This window comes from Bactrocera tryoni, chromosome 3 (genome assembly GCF_016617805.1).
Source record: "Bactrocera tryoni isolate S06 chromosome 3, CSIRO_BtryS06_freeze2, whole genome shotgun sequence".
In the NCBI taxonomy this organism is placed as follows: Eukaryota; Metazoa; Arthropoda; class Insecta; order Diptera; family Tephritidae; genus Bactrocera; species Bactrocera tryoni.
In genome coordinates, this window is record NC_052501.1 from 86030389 (window position 1) to 86050210 (window position 19822).

Consider the following 19822-nt stretch of genomic DNA (forward strand, 5'->3'; position numbering starts at 1 on the left):
AGCACCATTTCTTTGACTTGTTTTACGTGATGTACATCAGTCGATGTCTTTGGCCTGCTTTAAACTCCATACCACTTCTAAATACTTTTAGAACACGAAGTTGGATCCCCAAAGGCTTTTTGCAACATCCTCAATCCTTGAGTGAACATATAATGTCCAGAAATGTGTGAAACCGGTTCACGAATTGCCTACGCTCTCGTATCCTACATAAAATTATTTTCGTCATTCTAGCAGATTTTATACCAAATATATCGATTTGTGTGTGAATTGTTTTCAGATAATTGCGTGGAAACATGTTCACGTGTACTTGCAAAAGCAATCACTCCACTTCTTACCCAGTCACAATAGTTTTGGGATTCGAATTTACAACTGATTCTGAAACGTTTATTTTTGTTCAAATTGAGTGGATATTTTTTTCTTATCATCACGTACTGATATATCTAGTTTATGTTAATAGGGTTGATATAACTATTACCGATACCAAGCTTATTGTACAGGAATTCCGCAAAAGTGTGGGCTTTAACACAAGTCATTAAGATAACAAATGTGATTGTAGATCGTAGACCATTCCCAGTTTCGTCGAATAACGACCGACTGCATTAGTTTAGCAAAATCCTGTTAATGTAAACGCGAGCTAGTCTCTCAGTTTTTGAGACATCATAGCACCGTCGTTATCGCATCACTACAGCATAGAGCTTTGGTACAGCAGCGATAACGATCAAAATCAACTTCTGCTAAGGAAAACTTTTTAATTCGACAAGACTTCTTTCAGAAATCTAACATCCATTATTATCCCCAGCAATCTTCAAATAAGTTTTTCAGATCGGATCACTATTGGCGCACAATCAGTCACAACGCGTTAGTCTGCCAGAAAATTGTCAAGTATAAATTGAAAATAAATCTGAACCTTTGATTTCGACGGACATATGATGGCTTCGTTCCTAACAAATCTGTTGTGAATTTATCAGAGAGTTAAATAAATTAGTAAATATTAATAAATTTATTTTAGCAAATAATTTACAAATTATAGTGTTGTCCACCTTTGAGGCTTTGTTAAAATTAAATTAATTCTTATAAATACTTCAGGCGACCCAACGCAGAACCACTGCTTCATAGGGCATTAGGTAAATTCGTTTGCTCAAATCCACTTTATCACTGAAATACAAGAGAACGTTATAAATAAGCGCTCTTCATACAAATGTCGTACAAAAGTACCCGTATCTGTGCGGCGAGTAAGAGTTAAGTATGACATACTCCATAGTTTTGTTCGTCAAACCATCTAAATACTCGATCTGACCGCCGAAGTTGGCAAGTACACGATACTCCTCAATATTTGGAGCAGTTCTGGAAGATAGAGTGCCATATATCTTACACAAAGCAGCTTGTCAAATATTATTGATCGCAACCAACCTGATAATTTGAAAGACTTGCTCTGTCAAAGCCTCATATGCGAAACCGCCCTCCTCCTTGAACGATTTGAAAGCAACCGTTTTCTTAAGCGCCGTCATGGCCTTGTATATATTCAATGTGCTACGTGCAACACCTCGCTGTCGCTGTACATTGAGCGTCTTATAATTTGAATTGACGGGCAACCAAGTTGAGTTGCCTTTGCTGAAACCGGCATTTGTCGTAGAATCCCACTGCATTGGTGTCCGCTCGGGGTCACGGAAGTCGCAACTGTCCCATGTGCATTCAGCTTCATAATCGGTCATGCCGATTTCATCACCCTAAATTCCGGGAATGGAAATTTTAAAATTTTTGAAATTTTCTTTGCAAAACTACAACACTCACATAGTAAGTAACGGATGTGCCAGGCATGGCGTGTGCTATAATCGTCATCATATCGGCGCGTTGTTCCCCTATGCGCGTCGCCGGCCGGCTGTTGTCATGATTGCCAACAACCCAGTTGGCTACTTTATGTTTGGTCCACATGACATTCATCCAATTGTCAGCAAGTAGTTGAGCCATCCTCGCCGACGCAGTGTTTCCTAAAAATACAAAGTTGAAATTCATGGGCAGTTGAGTACCGACGTGGGTGCCATTGTTGATATAGTCGCTTAAAATGTCGACAGTTGCATAAGCTTCTGCCACCATAGCGCTGTGGGTTAGAAAAAACTTTTGGTTAAAATCTAGCATTCATACACGCATTATTCGAAGAAGTCTCACCGTGTGTCGCCGCCATGTTGACGCTGGTACTCGTCTAGGAACTCTCGCCATTCATACAATATGGTGGGATTCTCCGGCTGGTCCTTTGTGTAAATGTGGTTGTAATACCTGTTACTATTTGTGTCGTTGGTCATTCCGCTAGGTGGCTCGTCCGGGTATGTGCCATTGTCTAAACGCTTTTCAAAAAAGTGTGGTACCGCGTCGATTCGAAAAGCGTCCACACCACGATCCAGCCAAAATTTCATGATCTCGATTAAATGTTGGTGCACCATTGGACTTCTGAGATTAAAATCCGGTTGCTTAGCTAGAAACCAGTGAAAATAGTACTGTTGGCGCTGCTCGTTCCAAGTCCATGCCGGTCCATTGAATTCCGAATTCTGTGCGAACATAATGCTCACTTTACTAAATGATTCGAGCAATATTTACAGCAATTTACTCACCCAATTGCTTGGTGGCATACGTTCACCCGTTTGTGGATCTATCTTACCATCGTCCCATATGTAGAAGTCATCGTAACCATCCTCACGTCTTATAGACTTTTGAAACCATTCGCACTCATCACTGGAATGATTTGGCACAAAATCTAGAATGATCTTCAAGCCTAACTCATGCGCCCTCGCCACCATGGCATCAAAGTCTTCCATCGTGCCGAAGAGTGGCTCAATTTTCGTGAAATTGGTGACATCGTAACCCATATCGGCCATCGGTGACTCGAAGATGGGCGACAGCCAAGTGGCGGTCACGCCTATTTCCTTGAGGAACGGCAGCCGTGACGTAATACCATTCAAATCGCCCACACCGTCACCATCACTATCCATAAACGAGCGTGGATAGATTTGATAGAGCGTAGCCGACTCCCACCAATCAACGTCACTGGCTGCAAAAGCGCCGCAAGCGCAGAGTAATAAAATTGGTACTATACGAAGTATACCGAAAGACATCGCAACGAAAACTGAGTCGACCATCAAGCACCCACGGCATGTTATATACCCAGAGGCAGTATTGCGAGCAATCAAGTGCCTCTACTTTATTAGCCGATTGTTTTTAAAGATATAGCTGTCTTAACCCTTATCGTCTATAACCATATCATCCACTTCTCACATATGTCCGGATCTAATCAAAGTAAAACTACTTCAAGCGCGAGTAAAACAACAAATAAAATCTTATCAATATTTAGGCACAAAAAACTGTGGAAATTTTGGGTACATATTTCACGTATTATGAATTAACATATTTGTGTTTGGAGCGCTCATGTCCGTAGGGTAGCTAACAACTTCTATAGTATTATCGAGTGCCAATTAAAGGCTGAATTTTTTCGAATGCTTCGAGAATGTTGTATTGGTCTAGACAATGTCTATATGCACTAAAAAAAAACAGCAATTTTCGAAGCTCCACAGTGGGCAGTTTAGAAATAATCGAGTGTGTGAATTATGTTTTCGAACTTCTCATTTCGGTTATGCAAAAATGCTCCACTTCCTTGCTGCATCCGGTTCTTTCGATTAGATGTATGCACACCGTAGCAAAAGTACTTTTTGCTTCTCTCTTTTATACAATTTTATTTTCTTGATATACAAACTAGCTCTAAGTTGCAGCTTTACTAGCCAAACGTTACTAGAGACACGTACGTTGCTCTTCTGGCTCCTTTTTCTCTAAAACATGCAAACATCTTCAAAGAGGTCGCTGGGTTCCCGACAGTCTTGCATGCATTTAAGTAAATTAAATTTCTTTATAATGCCTTCGAGCGCATTGTCTTTGCCGCTTCAGTTTGCTCCAAACTTTGTCGATTTTTATGTTTGCTAAAATGCAACGTCAATTTGTTTTCGTAGAGATTTCAGATTTTGCATTTGCAACTTGTTACTAGTTCGAGGCGCAAACTGTCACTATTTGCTCGACTGTTAATGCGCGCATATATACATACATGTGTATCTATATATATTAAGGACACTTATGTATTTACATAAATTTGTAAGAGAATATGTGCTGAGTTTCTGCTTCGCATTTGCATTAGCTTTATCGATCCACTGGGATTTTGTGGATAAGAGGCGGAAGGGTATGTGTGAGTACACACATATATTTCTGTAGATCTCATACAACGTTTTCTTCCTACTTTTGCTCAACTCGTTTTATTGTTATTTGCCTTGAACAGCCGCAGAACTTACAAAACTACTTGGAAATTGTTTGCAACACACTGTTTCACTTTGCACTTGTGCGACAGTTTAGATGTTGAAAGTAAAAGCATGTTATTGACATAAAGCAACTCATATTTCATTAGGAACTATTTGGTTAGATTTTGAACACTGTTTGCAGTTTCAAATTTCTATATCGCATACGTCACTCAATTTGCTTATCGCTGGATTTTCCAAAAGCAAGATACAGCATACAACTCAAAGGTAATTCGACTGCTCGCTACTCTCTGGTTAACGGTAAACTCTTAGTTGGTCTCTTAGTTTGTCAGGTAAATCAAGAAAACATACCTCAACTCGCAGATTAGATAATGATCACCGGAATTTAGTTCTCAAATCCAAATGCCGAACACAATCTAATTAGTTTCGTTGACATTGATCGATAAACAGTCTAATCTGCTCTATTAATCGCAAATAATTTATAGTCGGTGGTATTTTAGTTTCAATTAGTTTGTATAAGCACTCTAGATTATTTATTGTATTTAATAACAAGTGAGAAAGGTATAAGTTCGGGTGCAACCGAATATTTTATACTCTTGCAACTTACAAGAATCAAAGCCAGGGTATAAAACGTCAATCCGAGGATCGAAATCTAAGCAAGTTCATATATACATGTAGAGTATACTACATACAATAACTATAACTGATACACTGGCCGACAAATTCGGCATAAGATTGTTAGAAAAACGAAAGTACCTCACATAAAATAACCAATCATTTGGAGCAAAGTCGAAGATGTTCGAAAATTCTGGTAAGGGTTATAAGTGGCTGGGTCAAGTTTTCGCTCAAATTTTTCCATTTTAGGCACAAATATAAACTGTCATGATTAAAACACGCTCTGCCAATTTCACTCAGATAACTCAAATATTGGCTGATATATCTAGAATAAAGTCACCTGGAAGTTCTAAAATCTTTGTATGGGATTTATGGTGTATTTGGGGTCTCAGGGAAGTATTGGCCCGATTTGATCAATTTTTGGCATAGAGACATACCATTCTCAGATAATGATTGTCCCTGAATTCCAATTACATACCTCATACATTGACCGATATTTTCGGTCAGAAGTCAACTATTGATACTGAGGTCCACATATTCGGTATCTAAAGTCTTGAATAGTTTTGATTGGATTGGATAATTTTTTATCAAAAACTGCCATACTTTCAGGGAATTATTATTGCAAAATTTTATTGCGTTATATTAATTATTAATTACTGCTTGATTTGAACACTGGAAAGAGAAATTTAAAATTTGCTATGTGCGAAGTAGGCGTGGTTGTTGGCCGTTTTCATCTATTTTCACAATAAGTCATAAGCATTTAAGAAGAACGCCACGTACTAAATTTAGTCGAAATCGGTGGGTCGGGTCTCGAGATACGCGATTTCACCAAAAAGTGGGTGGTGCCATGCTTATCGTCCAATTTTCACACCGGCTCCCAAAAAGCCTTTACCTATCATCTCCTAGGTAAAAGTTAATGTCTCCGGCGTACTTAGTCATTTATGTATCGCCCTTTAAGTAGTTTTTAATATTCCCGTTAAATGGGAAATGAGCGCGGTTATCTTCCGATTTCATCCATTTTCACACTGTCTGTTCGTATAAGAGTTGCACTCAGCAAATTTGATCGTTGTAGCTTCAGTGGTTTAAGAGATTAAACCTATTAAAGGGCGGGGCCACGCCCACTTTTTCAAAAAATTTTCCCACAAGTGCCTCTTGTCACAGCGATCCTCTTTACTAAACTATAGCTTTATATCTTAATTTAATGCTTAGTTATGGCACTTTATAGGTTTTCGGTTAATGACTTTTTGTGGGCGTGGCAGTGGTTCGATTACGCCCATCCAAAAACACGAATTTTTTTGCACCAAAGAACCTGCATACCAAGTTTTATCAAGATATCCCAACTTTTACCCAAATTGCAACTTACACGGACGGACGGACAGATAGTCGACCGGATTTCAACTTTTCTCGTCCTCCTGATCATTTATGTCTATATAACCCTATACCTTGAAAAAACAAGACTGTTCTCTCCACTATAGTAATGAGTGACTTCGAGTGCTTACGCAGCTACAGCTTCACTAATTTTGTGGTTTTCAAGCGTTTTTTTTCAGCACGCGCAAATTAATCTCGCCAAACTTTCTGCCACTCCAGGCGCCACAATCTTTTTGTGTTGTAATATTTATCTAACGGTAAAGTTAAATTAGACGCCAATGGCGTGAATATAAGCGGGGGTGTTTTACATAGTTTCTCTCCTTCTCTTCTCATTCAGTTTCAGTTTTCTCACGACATCCCTTTCTACTTCGCCTTAGCTTTATTCGCATCGTGATAGCGAAACTAATCAACGCCACATTAACGGTACATTAATTCACGCAGCAGCAAGCAGGCAAGCCAGAAAAGAACTTCTTAACGCGGTGCGCCCCCGCAGCACACTACCACATCCTTTCGGCCTCCACTTGGACTTTTGCAATTACGCAGATTATGTGCGTTTATCTTTTTAACTCGATCGCATGATGGGTCATTAAATAAATAACTGTACAACCGAGCTCATCAACGCTCGTCGGCCCTGTCGCGGCTGCTTCAACACAGGCTTTGCGCCTTATTTTATTTTCGCATTTTTTTTTTTTGAATGATTGCTCTTACTCTCGCTTCACTTTCGCTTTCACGACGCTACTGCGCTTCTGTGTGGGTGGCATACTAATCTTCTCGCGTTATTATTAGGTTATTTGCCTTTTGGCGCGCCTGCTCCGAACTTTATGACAGGATATCCATCATTTAAATGATCTTAGCACTTTCTGTCTTTCAAAGGCTTTTCAACGGCTTAAGCGCTGCCCGCATACATTACGCTTTCTGAGTGCGTCCGCATCCGCTAAAACTTGTTTATTATCGTAGGCGTTTTGCCGGATTAGTGCAAGAAATTTCACGTATCGTTAAGTATTGGATATTCAAAAGAAATCATCACAAGCTCAAATAAATATATGTACATGTATATATATAACATAATTTTTGATGCTAACCAGACTCAACTCAGATAATACACCGTCATACTCATTTTTTTACGCTCTCAGACTTTCTTTTGTATTCGGAGCAACTTCAAACGCGCAGTTTGCTCAGTTGTGTGCTTTAACTGTGTCTTATAAGGCTGAATATTAATGAAATAAATGATCTTAATCAAAAATCGACTAATTTTAAGCATTTGACACTCTCTTTTAAAAGAAAATATGCCCTTTCGGAGTATCATTATTTTCCGATGATATAAAATAGCGTTATCTTTCTAGGGTTAAGTATATAAAGGCCCATTAACATGTAACTTTCTTTGCATTGCTTGACAATTCATAATTCAACAATGATGCGAAGCACGCAAAGGGTATGTCCGGCTGAATGCTTAGCTTTCCATGCTTCTCTCTAATAAAATGGCAGCTGCTATTTGAAAAGATGTCAAGTTGTCTAACACGTTGCCTCCTCGATCTGAAGGAACTCAAACAAAAGCATACATCAAACTTTTTTCTCAAAGCATATATCAGAAGCAAAGCGAAGCAAAAGTTGCATCAGAAGCAGCCATAAATGTGCATACATTTTGCTGAATTATGAAAAATGTTGAGCTGAAAGAAAAGTTTTTGAAATGGACCCCACTGAGGTGTCTAATAGCGATATAAGAATTAATTTTTATATGAATTAGAGCGTTCCCTTAAGTTCTCTTCTTCTTCTTAATTGGCGTAGACACCGCTTACGCTATTATAGCCGAGTTCCCTTAAGTTCTCACTTAAGTAATTACATAGAGAGTACATTGAAACTCAAACATTGCAGAATAAAGTATTGGACGAATAAAATATTTTACTGTTGGGATAATAGGTTGGAAATATGTCAAATATATGAAATGTGCTCAAGAACTTTTTTTCTTAGTTTACCTACTAAACATATGCGCTGCTTGGTGCTCTTTACTAAGCAAATATCTATGAGCTTACGCCCTCTCTTCATATTTGGTTTGACCAACAGGAAGATGCTTCAGTTAGTGAATGACGCAAAACCGTAGACCGAATCAGCTGATACGTTCTAACTTATGAGAGCGCAGCGTAAATGAACACTCGTCACCACTTCTACCTTCCACTTCTAACATCTGTGGACGTTGATATTCGCGAAATTTTGGTTTTATCCGTCGAAACTAGTCAGCTGATTGCTTTCTTACAACACAATCAGTCTCCTTATGTTGTAGTTATTAAAAAATGAACTTGAATATATTTGAAATATTCTTTAACTAACTCAGAATCACAGCCAAATACTGTGGTTACAATTGAGCAATGCCAACGAGAACATTTGATTTCTACGTTGTCCCCACGGGCATAACTTTTAACACATTTTTTTTGATAAGAACGGTAATAAAGGAAATATTCGGAGCACCGGTCACTAACTGAAGCAAAACATGAACAAGCGAAAAGCGCAAGAAAGTGCGCTGACGTAGTGAGAATGAGGCAGTAAAGTATGCCTGCAATCAATAGTTGACTAAGTAGATTGATGCGCATGGAAATGTTTATTATTTATGAAATTGTAAAATATCATACCTATTATTACTGTTTTAAGTTAACATATTTTTACATTAAAGCCTAATTTTCACTCAAACTGAAGTGTAACTGTTATTAAAGCAAAAAATATCATGTGAAAACTTGAGGCTTATATCTGCTATTTCGACTTGTGCCAGCAGACCGACTATTTTCGATCGTAGATTCGCATTTTTACATGGTAAACAAGTTCTACTTTCATACATTAAAATATTATAGTGTTAGTTTGGATTTCCTCCCTTTCGTTTAGACGGTTTGCGTTCATATGCTGTTGCCTAGCTTTTAGATATTAGTATTTTCTTTACTCATTTGCGCCACTGACAAAGTGTTTCATTTCTTAATAAGCTCCAGCAAATTGCGCTCATTTTGACAAAAATTTCCCTCCAATGCTATTATTGTTATCGTCATATCTCATTTACGCTTATTACATGCTTTTTTGGTTGAAAACACGCATTTTGGCAGTGGGACAGATCATTTTTTACGGAATAAAATAATTTCAAATGACAAATTGTTTGTAGACATATAAATTGTGCATTATTTATTTGGGCATAACACAAATAGGTTTAGTTGACGGTTCAGGTCATACAAATGTATGTTATGAGCTATCAACATAATTTGTGCTATCAACTTAGGTGACACGCTCTCGAGAAAGCGAATTGTTTTTGTGTGTTTGCTTGTTGGCTCTAAGCATAGAAAGTTGGAGCAAACGACGGGTGTCAGAAAAGATTTCAATAAGATTAGAGAGCGTAAAGCTTGGAAGTAATTTTATATTATTTTATTCCATTTTTGGAAGTCTTGAAATGATTTCTCTGAATTGTATTTTAGCGAGATTATAAAATTGAAATAAAGTCAAGGAAATTTTTATCTGAAATGTTTAACAATTTGTTGCTCAAACTCTCATATATGATAAAAACTCTAAAAAATTTAAAACTTCCACCACAAAAAGTAAACACAACTTAAATAAAAATAATAAATAAAACTAGAACAAACATGACTAAAAAGAAAAAAGGATGTGCCATAAGAAATTACTCCAACTTGCAAAGTTTAATAAGTGAAAATGTATTAAAACAACAAAATATATACAAAATAGCTCTTTCTTCGCATGAAAAGCTTGAAAGGCTTCAGTGAAGCTGCCAAACAGCAAGTAGAAATTAAAGCAAGAAATAATAAAAAAATTTAATACGAACTACTTCCAACTGAACTAACTTAATTAAAGCCCTAATAAATGCGAACAGACAAAGCGCACTCAATTAAACGAAGAAGGCGTAATTTCCGAACGCTCAATACACATACATATCCACTAACATAAACACGATACACCAGCAGCAACAACAACTACAAGTCCAGTACGAGATAATGATGTGCGAGGAAATTGAACGCGCCGCACATACGCAATACCAAATCAAATTGTGTTGAACATACCAATAAAGGCATACCGTTAGCATATTTCAATTAACTTTGGTTTACGTGCCGAAAGCCTCAAAGTAGGCAACACAATTCGGCCACAAAACAAAGACAAACAAAATCACTGCACGCGCTCACAATGAAAATGACACCAAAATGCGAACCAATGCTGTGGCGAGTTTTAGTTTATCTCTTTGTTGCTGTCGTTGCCTTGCTGCCCGGCAGTTGTCGGCACTCGCCGCTGGCTGCCGCAACAATAGCGCAATTGAACGCTGACCGTGAGCTGGACATTGGTGAGACAGTGGCAGCAGCTGGCGAAGATCTTGCCGAGTTAATGAGCTATGCAAGTGAAAATGATGAAAGCGCGACCAACGAACAAGTCGTCGGTGATATTAGCGAACAGTGGGGTGCAGCGGCGGACGCGGCCACCGAAGCCGAGTCCGAATTTCGTTGGCAGCAGATAAAAACTAGGAAAACGGAGAACTTCAATGGACAACTGAAGCAGCCGTTGGCTGTTGTGAGTAGCAGAATTGCTGAAGAGCAAATTAAGCCAGCAAATGTGAATAGACACAGCGAAAGTGGGGATTTGAAGCAACCGAATAGGCCCTTGTTAATCGGAAAAGTAGTGCACAGCTCATCAACGCTGCCGGTTGTCACCGCACATCACCATAAACAGCAGAGAGCAGGGCATCATTTGCGGCAACCACAAGAGGATTTGCCGCCCAGTCGCTGGGAGCATAAGTCGCCAGCAGGAGGAGCGCAGGCTCATCAGCAGCAGCACAAACACAAGCGGCATGGCAGTAATGCAAGGCATGTGAGGCTGCAACATTGGAAATACAAACACAAAGCGAAGCATCACAAACGCATGAAATATGCGAGAAACAATGTGCAAGCTCCAAGTGATGGACGGCACTGGCAGCACAAGCACCAGCGGCAGGAGAGCCAATCGAAGCATAAGCACAGCGCAGTGTCAGGTGTGGCCAAACAATTGCACACTGATGTGGAGGCAAACAACAGGGCAGGTGATGAGTTGGAATTACCTTCTTTGCCGTTTGCTGAGACACACGTTTGGCATTATCAGAACGACGACGCCAATAATGAAGACAACTCATTGTGGCACACTGCTGTTGCAGGCAGTGGAGAACAGCGAAGGCTTACGCATACGTGGGAATTGAGTGATGACATGAGCTTACCAGCATTGTTGCCTGAAAGTACGCTTCTCAGAAATTACACCTATCTAGTTACGTCCAAACCAGCTATGCTACAACAACCAACACCAAGCCGCCAACATCCTTCTGGCCAAAGCGCGCTGCATACAAAACTAACACAACATAAACTTCCACTTCCGGCAACCGAGACAACAACTAAACAGCGCAACGCCGCCTCTCATATAAGGCTACCGCAGCTGCCCACACCAGCCACATACAAGCACGAGTCCGTCTTCACAGACCACAATAAGTGGCAAAGCTATGCAGCAGATGCGGAGCTGCACGCTGCGCCACGTTCGGGACGCCATCGCGGTCGCTACACTGCATTGCCAACGCTTGCTCAGCTGCCATACAACGGCCGCAACGTTGGTGGTGGCAAGGTATTTCGTTCGCTACCCGATTCGGAGGATTTCAATTACGATCAACACGTGCAGCGCATGTTGGCAATACAACCGCAACGGCACTGGCCCGTGAAGCGCGAGGCTATCGTCGAGGGAGACGTCATACTCGGCGGCCTAATGATGGTGCACTCACGTGAGGATACCGTTATGTGCGGCCCAATAATGCCACAAGGCGGCATTCAGGCGCTCGAAGCAATGCTCTACACCATCGATCGCATCAATGAGGCGAGTCTGCTGCCGAACATTACGCTCGGCGCGCACATACTAGACGACTGCGACAAAGACTCGTACGGTTTAGAGATGGCGGTGGATTTCATAAAGGGTAAGTTGTGGCATATTTCAGCAGCTTGTGGATATGGTTTCTTTTGTGTACAGTGACTCTGAAAATGTGTTTAAAAACTATTAGAATTTAAGTCTGGCCGCTGAGCTTGTTTTCTAAACGAAAGAGTGGATGGTATTCAAGCAAAATAAAAATGACAGTTGGATGAAACTGAAGGTGGAACTACATTTTGCTCAATTTTGAGCTGTATAAAAACAGATCTTTGAAAAAATATATGTATATTGCGCACCAGGTTACTTACATGCGAGTACATTTCCTTAGAATTTCACTAAATTTTGCACCACAAGATAACTTTTCACCCTTCGGATTGCTTATTTGCACCATGAGCATTATTGAAAACACCCCAGAAGACGGCTTGGAGCTTACCATGCATACCATACATTCCCTAGAGAGCAGCTCATATATCATTTCTCATGAAACGTTGCATCATATTTTGCTCTTCTCCTTCGAAATCATAACCTTGTTCTCCAAGAGATATTATGGAGATTAGCAAGACACGAGAAACGGCCCTGAAATATTCATGCATGAAATGCGATAACAACAATCTAATTTGAATGGTGACTACAGCATCGATATTGTTGACTACTCCAACGACAGTGTCAAACCTGCTATGAAGGGCCACAGCATGGCTGCGCATGGCTTGCATATTCGATTTACACTCGCTTTCATGGTTCTATTGACCACGAAATAGAGCACGCGCAAATATTTACAAAAAAGACGCAACGAATATTTGCGTAAATAATATGTCCTCATGCTTATGCTTATGACTATGTCAATATGTATGCATAAATGCCTTATGGCTCATTTTAATATGCCAACCAACAACACAGAGCCAGACAGCACAGACTTCATTGTGCAAATTCCAAACGCACACACGCAGAAAATACCAGCAATTGGCAGTGAATTTATGTATCCGTTGGCATTTGTTGTGATTTGGCTAATTTCATTATTGGCCCAACTAACGCATGGCGACAAGCCAACACAGTCCGTCATCACACGCCACCTTCGCAGTGGCTTTCAGCGCCATCACTCGTGAGGTGGGTGACAATTTGTCGATGTGTGTGTGTGTGTAAGGGATCCAGCCGTCGCCTTAGTTATCCTGCCAAAGCAGCTGTGATGCGAAAAATTGCCATTATTGGCACTTTAGAAACATGGAATTGGCACATAGACCACTTGGCACTTGTCTGCTGCTTTACATCGCAGACAAGCAATGTATGTGCGTAGGCGTGTGTTATCAAAAGCTTTTTCCACGCTTATAAATATGTGCTCAACACACGGGTGTGAGTCTGCATGTGTGCGTTTATTGGGCATAAAATTCATTTTCGATATTTACACGAGCATGAGCGCGCACTCTGGAGTATTTATGTAATAAGCATTCAGTGGGGATTACTTGTAATCATATTTGATCGCATATGCAAGCGCGAACCCAGCAGGAAATTAGTTGCGTATTCGTGGTCAATTAAATGTTAAGCGAACAGCCGTTGCTTTCAAAAAGAACCGAAACTTGATTAATTTTCCGAAAGAGACGAAATCTGTGTTCTTTTTTTTTTGTTGTTTGGTGCCAATTAGAGATTCCAAGTGCAGCCAAGTCCTTCTCCATCTGGTTTTTCCAACGAAGTAGAGATCTTCCTTTTTCTCTGCTTCTCCTGGTGGGTACTGCGTCGAATACTCTCAGAGCTCAGGTTTTTATCCATTCGGGCGACGTGACCTAGCCAGCGTAGCCGATACCATAAATTTTCCGCAGAACCTTTCTCTTCAAAACTTGTAACACCGATTCAGCACATGTTGTCATCGTCCATGCATCTGCACCATATGGCAGGACGGGGATGATAAGTGACTTGTTCGTCGAGAGAGGACTTTACTTCTCAATTGCCTACCCAGTCCACAGTAGCACCTTTTGACAAGAGTTATTCTGCGTTAGATTTCGAGTCTGACGTTGTTGTTGATTTTAATGCAGGTTCGAAGATAGACGAAATTATCTACGACTTCGAAGTTATGACAGTCAAAAGCGACATGGAAGCCAGGTCGCGAGTGCGACGACTCTTCGTTTGATGACAGGAGATATTTCGTCTTTCCCTCGTTCACTAAGGCTTTGCTAACTAAAAAGTCAAGTTAAGCCAGTTAAAATTGTAATGTGTAAAATTTCCCACCGGCAACTAAATTTGTGCACACACACAAGCGAATAAACATCAAGCAACTCCCGAATGCTTTGCGGTCTTGCGTCAAACAGAGCCGTCACTGCCCGCCTGAATGTGCGCAGATAAAATGGCAAACACATTATTCATTGCGGCATCTTTCCGTTGCTGTGCCTCTATCCGCCTAGTGTTGTCCCCGACGGCGTGCTCTGCTTTTAGGCACACGCATCACCAATTCCTGGCATATGTGTGTATTGGCGTGTGTTGGCTGTGGGTGTAACGAGCTTTTGCGTTTACAATTGGGCTGCGGCTAAGCGCGCCACACACGGCACATGTTTGCGAACCTTGTGGCGTGGCTATGTATAGTTAATTTCCTTTTTATTGGCAACTGGGAATACAACGCTGACTGGCTTAGCGAGCGCTCGTTTTTGTTTCTTCAGCTTTGTTGCAACTAATTTCAGTTAATATGACCTGTGGCATGTGGCTTGCTGTTGGGCAGAGGTTAGTGTTTGGGAGCGCAGCGCGAACTTTGTTCAATAAGTGCGTTGTTGTTTTTATTTATTTATATATTTACTTTTCAATTGACTTACCAAGTTTTCCCATTAGCTTTTGACTCTGCTGCTGCTTACTTGTTTACCTAAGCGATATTTTACTTTTTTATTACTTTATATATTCTTTTAATTTTTTATTTTTTTATATTTTTTTTATTTTTCCTTTTTTTTAATAATTTTAGTTTTTTGCTCTTATTTGTTGTTTGTACTTTCCATGAATACACAAGCACAGCAAGTTTTCTATTCATTTATTCATTTTGCGCACCTTTTCCATTTTATCGCTGCTCTTTATATTGCCTAGTTTATGCGCACTACTCTGCTCCGGCTGCTCCCCATTACCGCTTAATGTGAAATTAAGTTCGCTTAATGACTTGTGCGAAATCTCTGCGCAGCAATGCTAGACAAACAAAAAGGCAGATCAAATCAAGATAACATGAAAGAGGCAATCTAGATAAAAAACGAATTAGCTGGCGAAAAAGTAGCTCAAATAAAAGTAAAACACACACGCGGTTGTGCACTCGTGGCTGGCACGAATTCTCCAGCGGCAACGAGGCAATTTTCTGTTGCTTTCATTTCTGTTGATTTCGGACGCATGCATTTTAATGTGACCTTTTCGACGCCAAAGTTGCTGAATGTCAAATCTGCTCATTTGAATATCTTGAAACGCATTGTTGTTATTTCAATTAATTTATGCAATCTCTGCAAAATGCAATTAATACAATTTTGTTGTGTCTGTGTGTGTGTAGTCAAAGCCTCGACTGTCTTCCGTTTGCCTTATTGATCAAAATCCACTTGACGTTTGCTGGCAATTTGAATGTTAGAAATCAGATATACAAAGTACTATTGAAAGTGGCTGGAAGCAATTATGCAACATACAACGGACCTTAGTTATTTATTATTTTAATATGCATTCGAGTGCGCTTGAGCGTTAATTGCAGTTAAATCGAATTGCTTCCTCACATATATTCGCACATTAAATAATTATTAAAGCGAATGCTGCTAGCAATATGTGGAAATGTATTGTTATTTGCAGTTTCAATTATCTTTCCTGAATTTATATATAGGGTACTTTTTTAGAGTTGTAGAAGTCACATTGAAAAAAATATGGCAATATGCTATATTTAAGCTTTCTTTTTTGGCAAAACTTATAGATTTCAGTGTTTAAGCGGAATTTTGAGCACAATTTCACCGGCTGAAAGCCATGCTGCGAATCAAATTTTGTTAGTTTGCTTGTTTATCAGCAGGAAGCCTCTTCTAATGGAGTCCAATCGCGTGACCTAGATGCTTAATGGACAGATCCATTTTCGAATATGATTCGGTCATCGCGCAGCTGGAACCATACAGCAGTTCGACGTTTGATGGTGATGTAGGAAATTAGGAAGAGGAATCTTTAACCTGGCGAATTGAGTATGGTTCCATATTTAATTTTAAAACAGTATACAGCAATCAAATATACAAATTCCAAGCCACACCGTACAGAAAATATTGATGTACAAAAATCGTTGGAATTGGTTGGCTTTTGAAATATTTTAGAGGGGTTTGTAGAACTTGGTGCGGCGCCAGGCTTTGTGAAAAGAAATACTCAGCAAAAATATCATTCAAATACAACACATACAAGGGTTGTTTAGGAGAGAGGATGCATATAGCGCAGTTTTTCAATAAGGACGCTACAAAAGTATACCGATAAGGACAGCAAACGCCATATTTTTTCTGCTTTTTTGACATTTCCCTTCAATAAGGTTTGCCATTTCATCAGAGAAAGATATGCGATCCAACAACGAGTCGAAATTATTAAATTTACTAGTGGCCTCAACTTTAAAATGCTACGTCCAATTTATGGTCGTCATAATCGACCTATCAGATCAACAATTGGGCGTCTAGTGGAAAAATTTGAATCCACAGGCACTGTACAAAATATTCCCATGCCAGTGAGACATAGAAATTTGCGTAGTATCCAGAATATTTTGCCGCTAGCAGATCAATTGAAGAAGACCCAAATGAGCCTCTCACATGTCGTTCTCAAGTGTTGGGCATCTCTGTGACGTAGTTTTGGCGAATTTTGCGAAAAGATCTTGGCCAACATCCCTACAAGATCAAATTGACGCCAGAACTGAAGCCGCTTGACCACCAGAAACGTCCTATGTTTGTGATTTGGGCTGAGCAACAACTTAAAAGCGATCCGGATTTTCATCAAAAAATCATCTTCAGCGATTAGGCTCATTTCTGGCTGAATGGCTTCGTCGATAAGCAAAATATTCGTTATTCGTCAGGCGGCAATCCACACGAACTCCATAAGTCACCATAGCATCATTGCATCCCAAAAAAATTACGGTTTGTTGCGGTTTATGCGCCGGCATCATCATTGGGACGTTCTTCTTCCGTGATGATCTAGACCACCACGTTACTGCGAATGGGAATCGCTACCGCTCAATGATAACTTAATATTTTGGGGCCAAATTGGATGATATGGCCTTGGACAATATATGGTTTCAACCGGACGGCGCCACAAGCCACACAGCGAATGTCACAATCGATTTATTGAAAAACAATTATGGTGAACGTGTTATCTCAAGAAATGGTCTACTCAACTGGTCACCTCCGTCCTGCGATTTGCCGACGTTAGACTATTTTCTGTGGGGCTGCGTCTAGTCTATGGTCTATTCCAACATGCCAGTGACGATTGATGAACTTCGCTTGAATATCGAACGTGAAATCGGTCGATTTATTCTTGAAGTCCGTCAAAAATTAGGTTCAGCACCTAGACTTTTGTAAGCGTGCCCGTGGTGGTCATGCAAAGAAAATCGAGTTCCATACATAATGGCATCAAATATACTTTCGCAATGAAGAATTTCATTGATATCCCAAACCCTTGTTTTATTAAAAAAAAAAAATATAGCGCTCTTATTCAAAAACCAGTTACTACGCCTCCGAAAAGATCCTTTAAGTATATAATATATATATATTTACTGTTCTATATTTAAATCAAGTATGTTGAAGATAACACACAATTAATACCAATGTTGTTCTGAACTTTAGAAATATAGAAATATTCCTTTTTCGGGTGTGGAAAGTTCGTAGAATATGGATAATGACATGTTGGAAAGAACATTTTAAAAACGCTGTAAATAGAATTTAAAATAAAAACAAATCGTTGAAACTGACAACACGTTTTCACGCTTAAAAGCCGAGAGCCACACAAATTTATAACCATTTATTCATTAGAATTCAAAAATTTAATGGAATTCCTATTTCGACGCAGCCACACTTTTATGCTTTATAAATGTATATGTACATATTTCTAATGAATTTCAACAATGACTCGCAGCTGAGGGAGGAGTGAGCAAAAGAAAGCTGTATATAATGAAAACTGGTATGCCACTCACAAACATTACATACACAACAAACAAACTCTGCCTTTATGAGTAGCATGAAATGGTCAAGAAATTCTTAGCACAGAAAGCTAACTATGAAGCACATTTAGTTTTATTATAGCACGGCAGTATTGATGCTTTTCTTTGCGTAAACAAATACAAGTGAAATGCCTTTGCAGCTATGCCTGACATTTTACTGCTGGCATTTAGTTAAAATCTGCAATGTTTTTACTTGAAATAAACAGAATTTTTGCAAAATACTTCACGGCGTATGCAAGGCATTCACTTTGAATTTACTTTGAAGGTTACTGTAATGGCATTTAATGGCATAAATATGAACTTAACAGTTTTTGAAGCACAAGCAGCTAAGAAATGTGGACAGACATGGCGTATGAGTAACCAGTCGGCAGTCAAATGCCTGTAGCGGGCAGTTAAATGTCATTTAGTGTGCAAAAAAATCTCTAACAGTAAAACACATTTTTATGCACATGCACACGCATCTGTAGCCATATGCTGACACTATCACTATCGTGGGCCGCCTGGCTTGCGGTATGCCAAATTGAATTTCAAGCGTCTGGGAGCAGCTTTAATTGCATTTGTGGTTACACGCAAGCAATTTATGTGCACCAGCTACATATAAACACTTTTCGGGTATACACTTAATGGAAAAATAGGCACTTTAGCCATATGAATGGGAGAAAAAACGAAATGGCAAAATATTGTACAAAAAGTCTACACGAGTTCAGCACTGTTGTAAACATATATATACAATAACATATACATATATATGTATAAATACATATTTGCTTAAGATTTTGCTTGTTTCTTTCAACACATGCTTTTGATTTACAAATACTTAGCGCATAACTACAAAGTGATTCATAAAATATTTTATTAAAAAAAAATAAAAAAAATGTTAAGCCATAATTTATTTTCTTTAATAATTTCTGCATATTAGGAACTACGCTTTAAATTTATAATACTCACAATTTATTTTCATTTCGCTTGACTTATTCCAGGTTCCATTAGCAATATTGACGATGCCGAGTACCACTGCAACAAGACGCAGGTGCGGAAGGTAATTTCCGGCGTAGTTGGCGCTGCCTCTTCCGTAACATCCATACAAGTGGCGAACTTGCTTCGCCTGTTTCGTATACCACAGGTAAGCGGCAGCAAAAAAAAAAAAAACAAGACAAAAAATGCTTCATGAAAGAAGTGAAAGGAAAGATTGAAGATTAAATGCTTGCTTTAATATTAAACAAATCAATACAATTTTATACGCAGAAAGCGGTTATGCTTAAAGTTTAGAATTCAATTTAATGTGCTGTTATTATACTATGAACAACTATACGCATATAAGTTGATCTCAATACTTCCAATCTTCTTAACTTTACTAGGCCAAATATATGCCAAATATATAATGAATAACGAGTACTTGCCACTATAAAACGAAAATCAAAAAAACTTATTTAATATAACAGCGCATAAAACATAGTTTTACGATTTATTATCATCGCCT

The 19822-nt window shown here is 39.3% G+C and overlaps 2 protein-coding genes across 3 annotated transcripts in view; one reads left to right on the plus strand and one right to left on the minus strand.

Moving 5' to 3' along the window:
- Positions 1-1042: 1042 nt before the first annotated feature.
- On the minus strand, positions 1043-19358 carry LOC120770154 (maltase A2-like). 2 transcript variants are annotated; one of them, XM_040097350.1, is made up of 7 exons: positions 19291-19358; positions 2607-3043; positions 2167-2543; positions 1792-2098; positions 1411-1727; positions 1216-1344; positions 1043-1155 (listed from the first exon to the last, which is right to left on the minus strand). In XM_040097350.1, the coding sequence occupies exons 1-7, from the start codon at positions 19301-19303 to the stop codon at positions 1083-1085; spliced, it is 1653 nt and encodes a 550-aa protein (XP_039953284.1). In that variant the 5' UTR covers positions 19304-19358; the 3' UTR covers positions 1043-1082. The 2 variants fall into 2 exon arrangements, with proteins under 2 accessions (XP_039953284.1, XP_039953283.1); XM_040097349.1 differs by lacking the exon at positions 19291-19358 and having other exon boundaries at positions 2607-4406.
- LOC120770152 (metabotropic glutamate receptor 2) overlaps positions 9883-19822 on the plus strand; it is a 41173-nt gene continuing 31233 nt past the window's right edge. Inside the window, exons 1-2 of the mRNA XM_040097346.1 lie at positions 9883-12228; positions 19323-19465. Coding sequence (XP_039953280.1) covers positions 10437-12228; positions 19323-19465 — 1935 coding nt within the window. The 5' untranslated portion in view covers positions 9883-10436. The remainder of the gene's footprint in view (positions 12229-19322; positions 19466-19822) is intronic.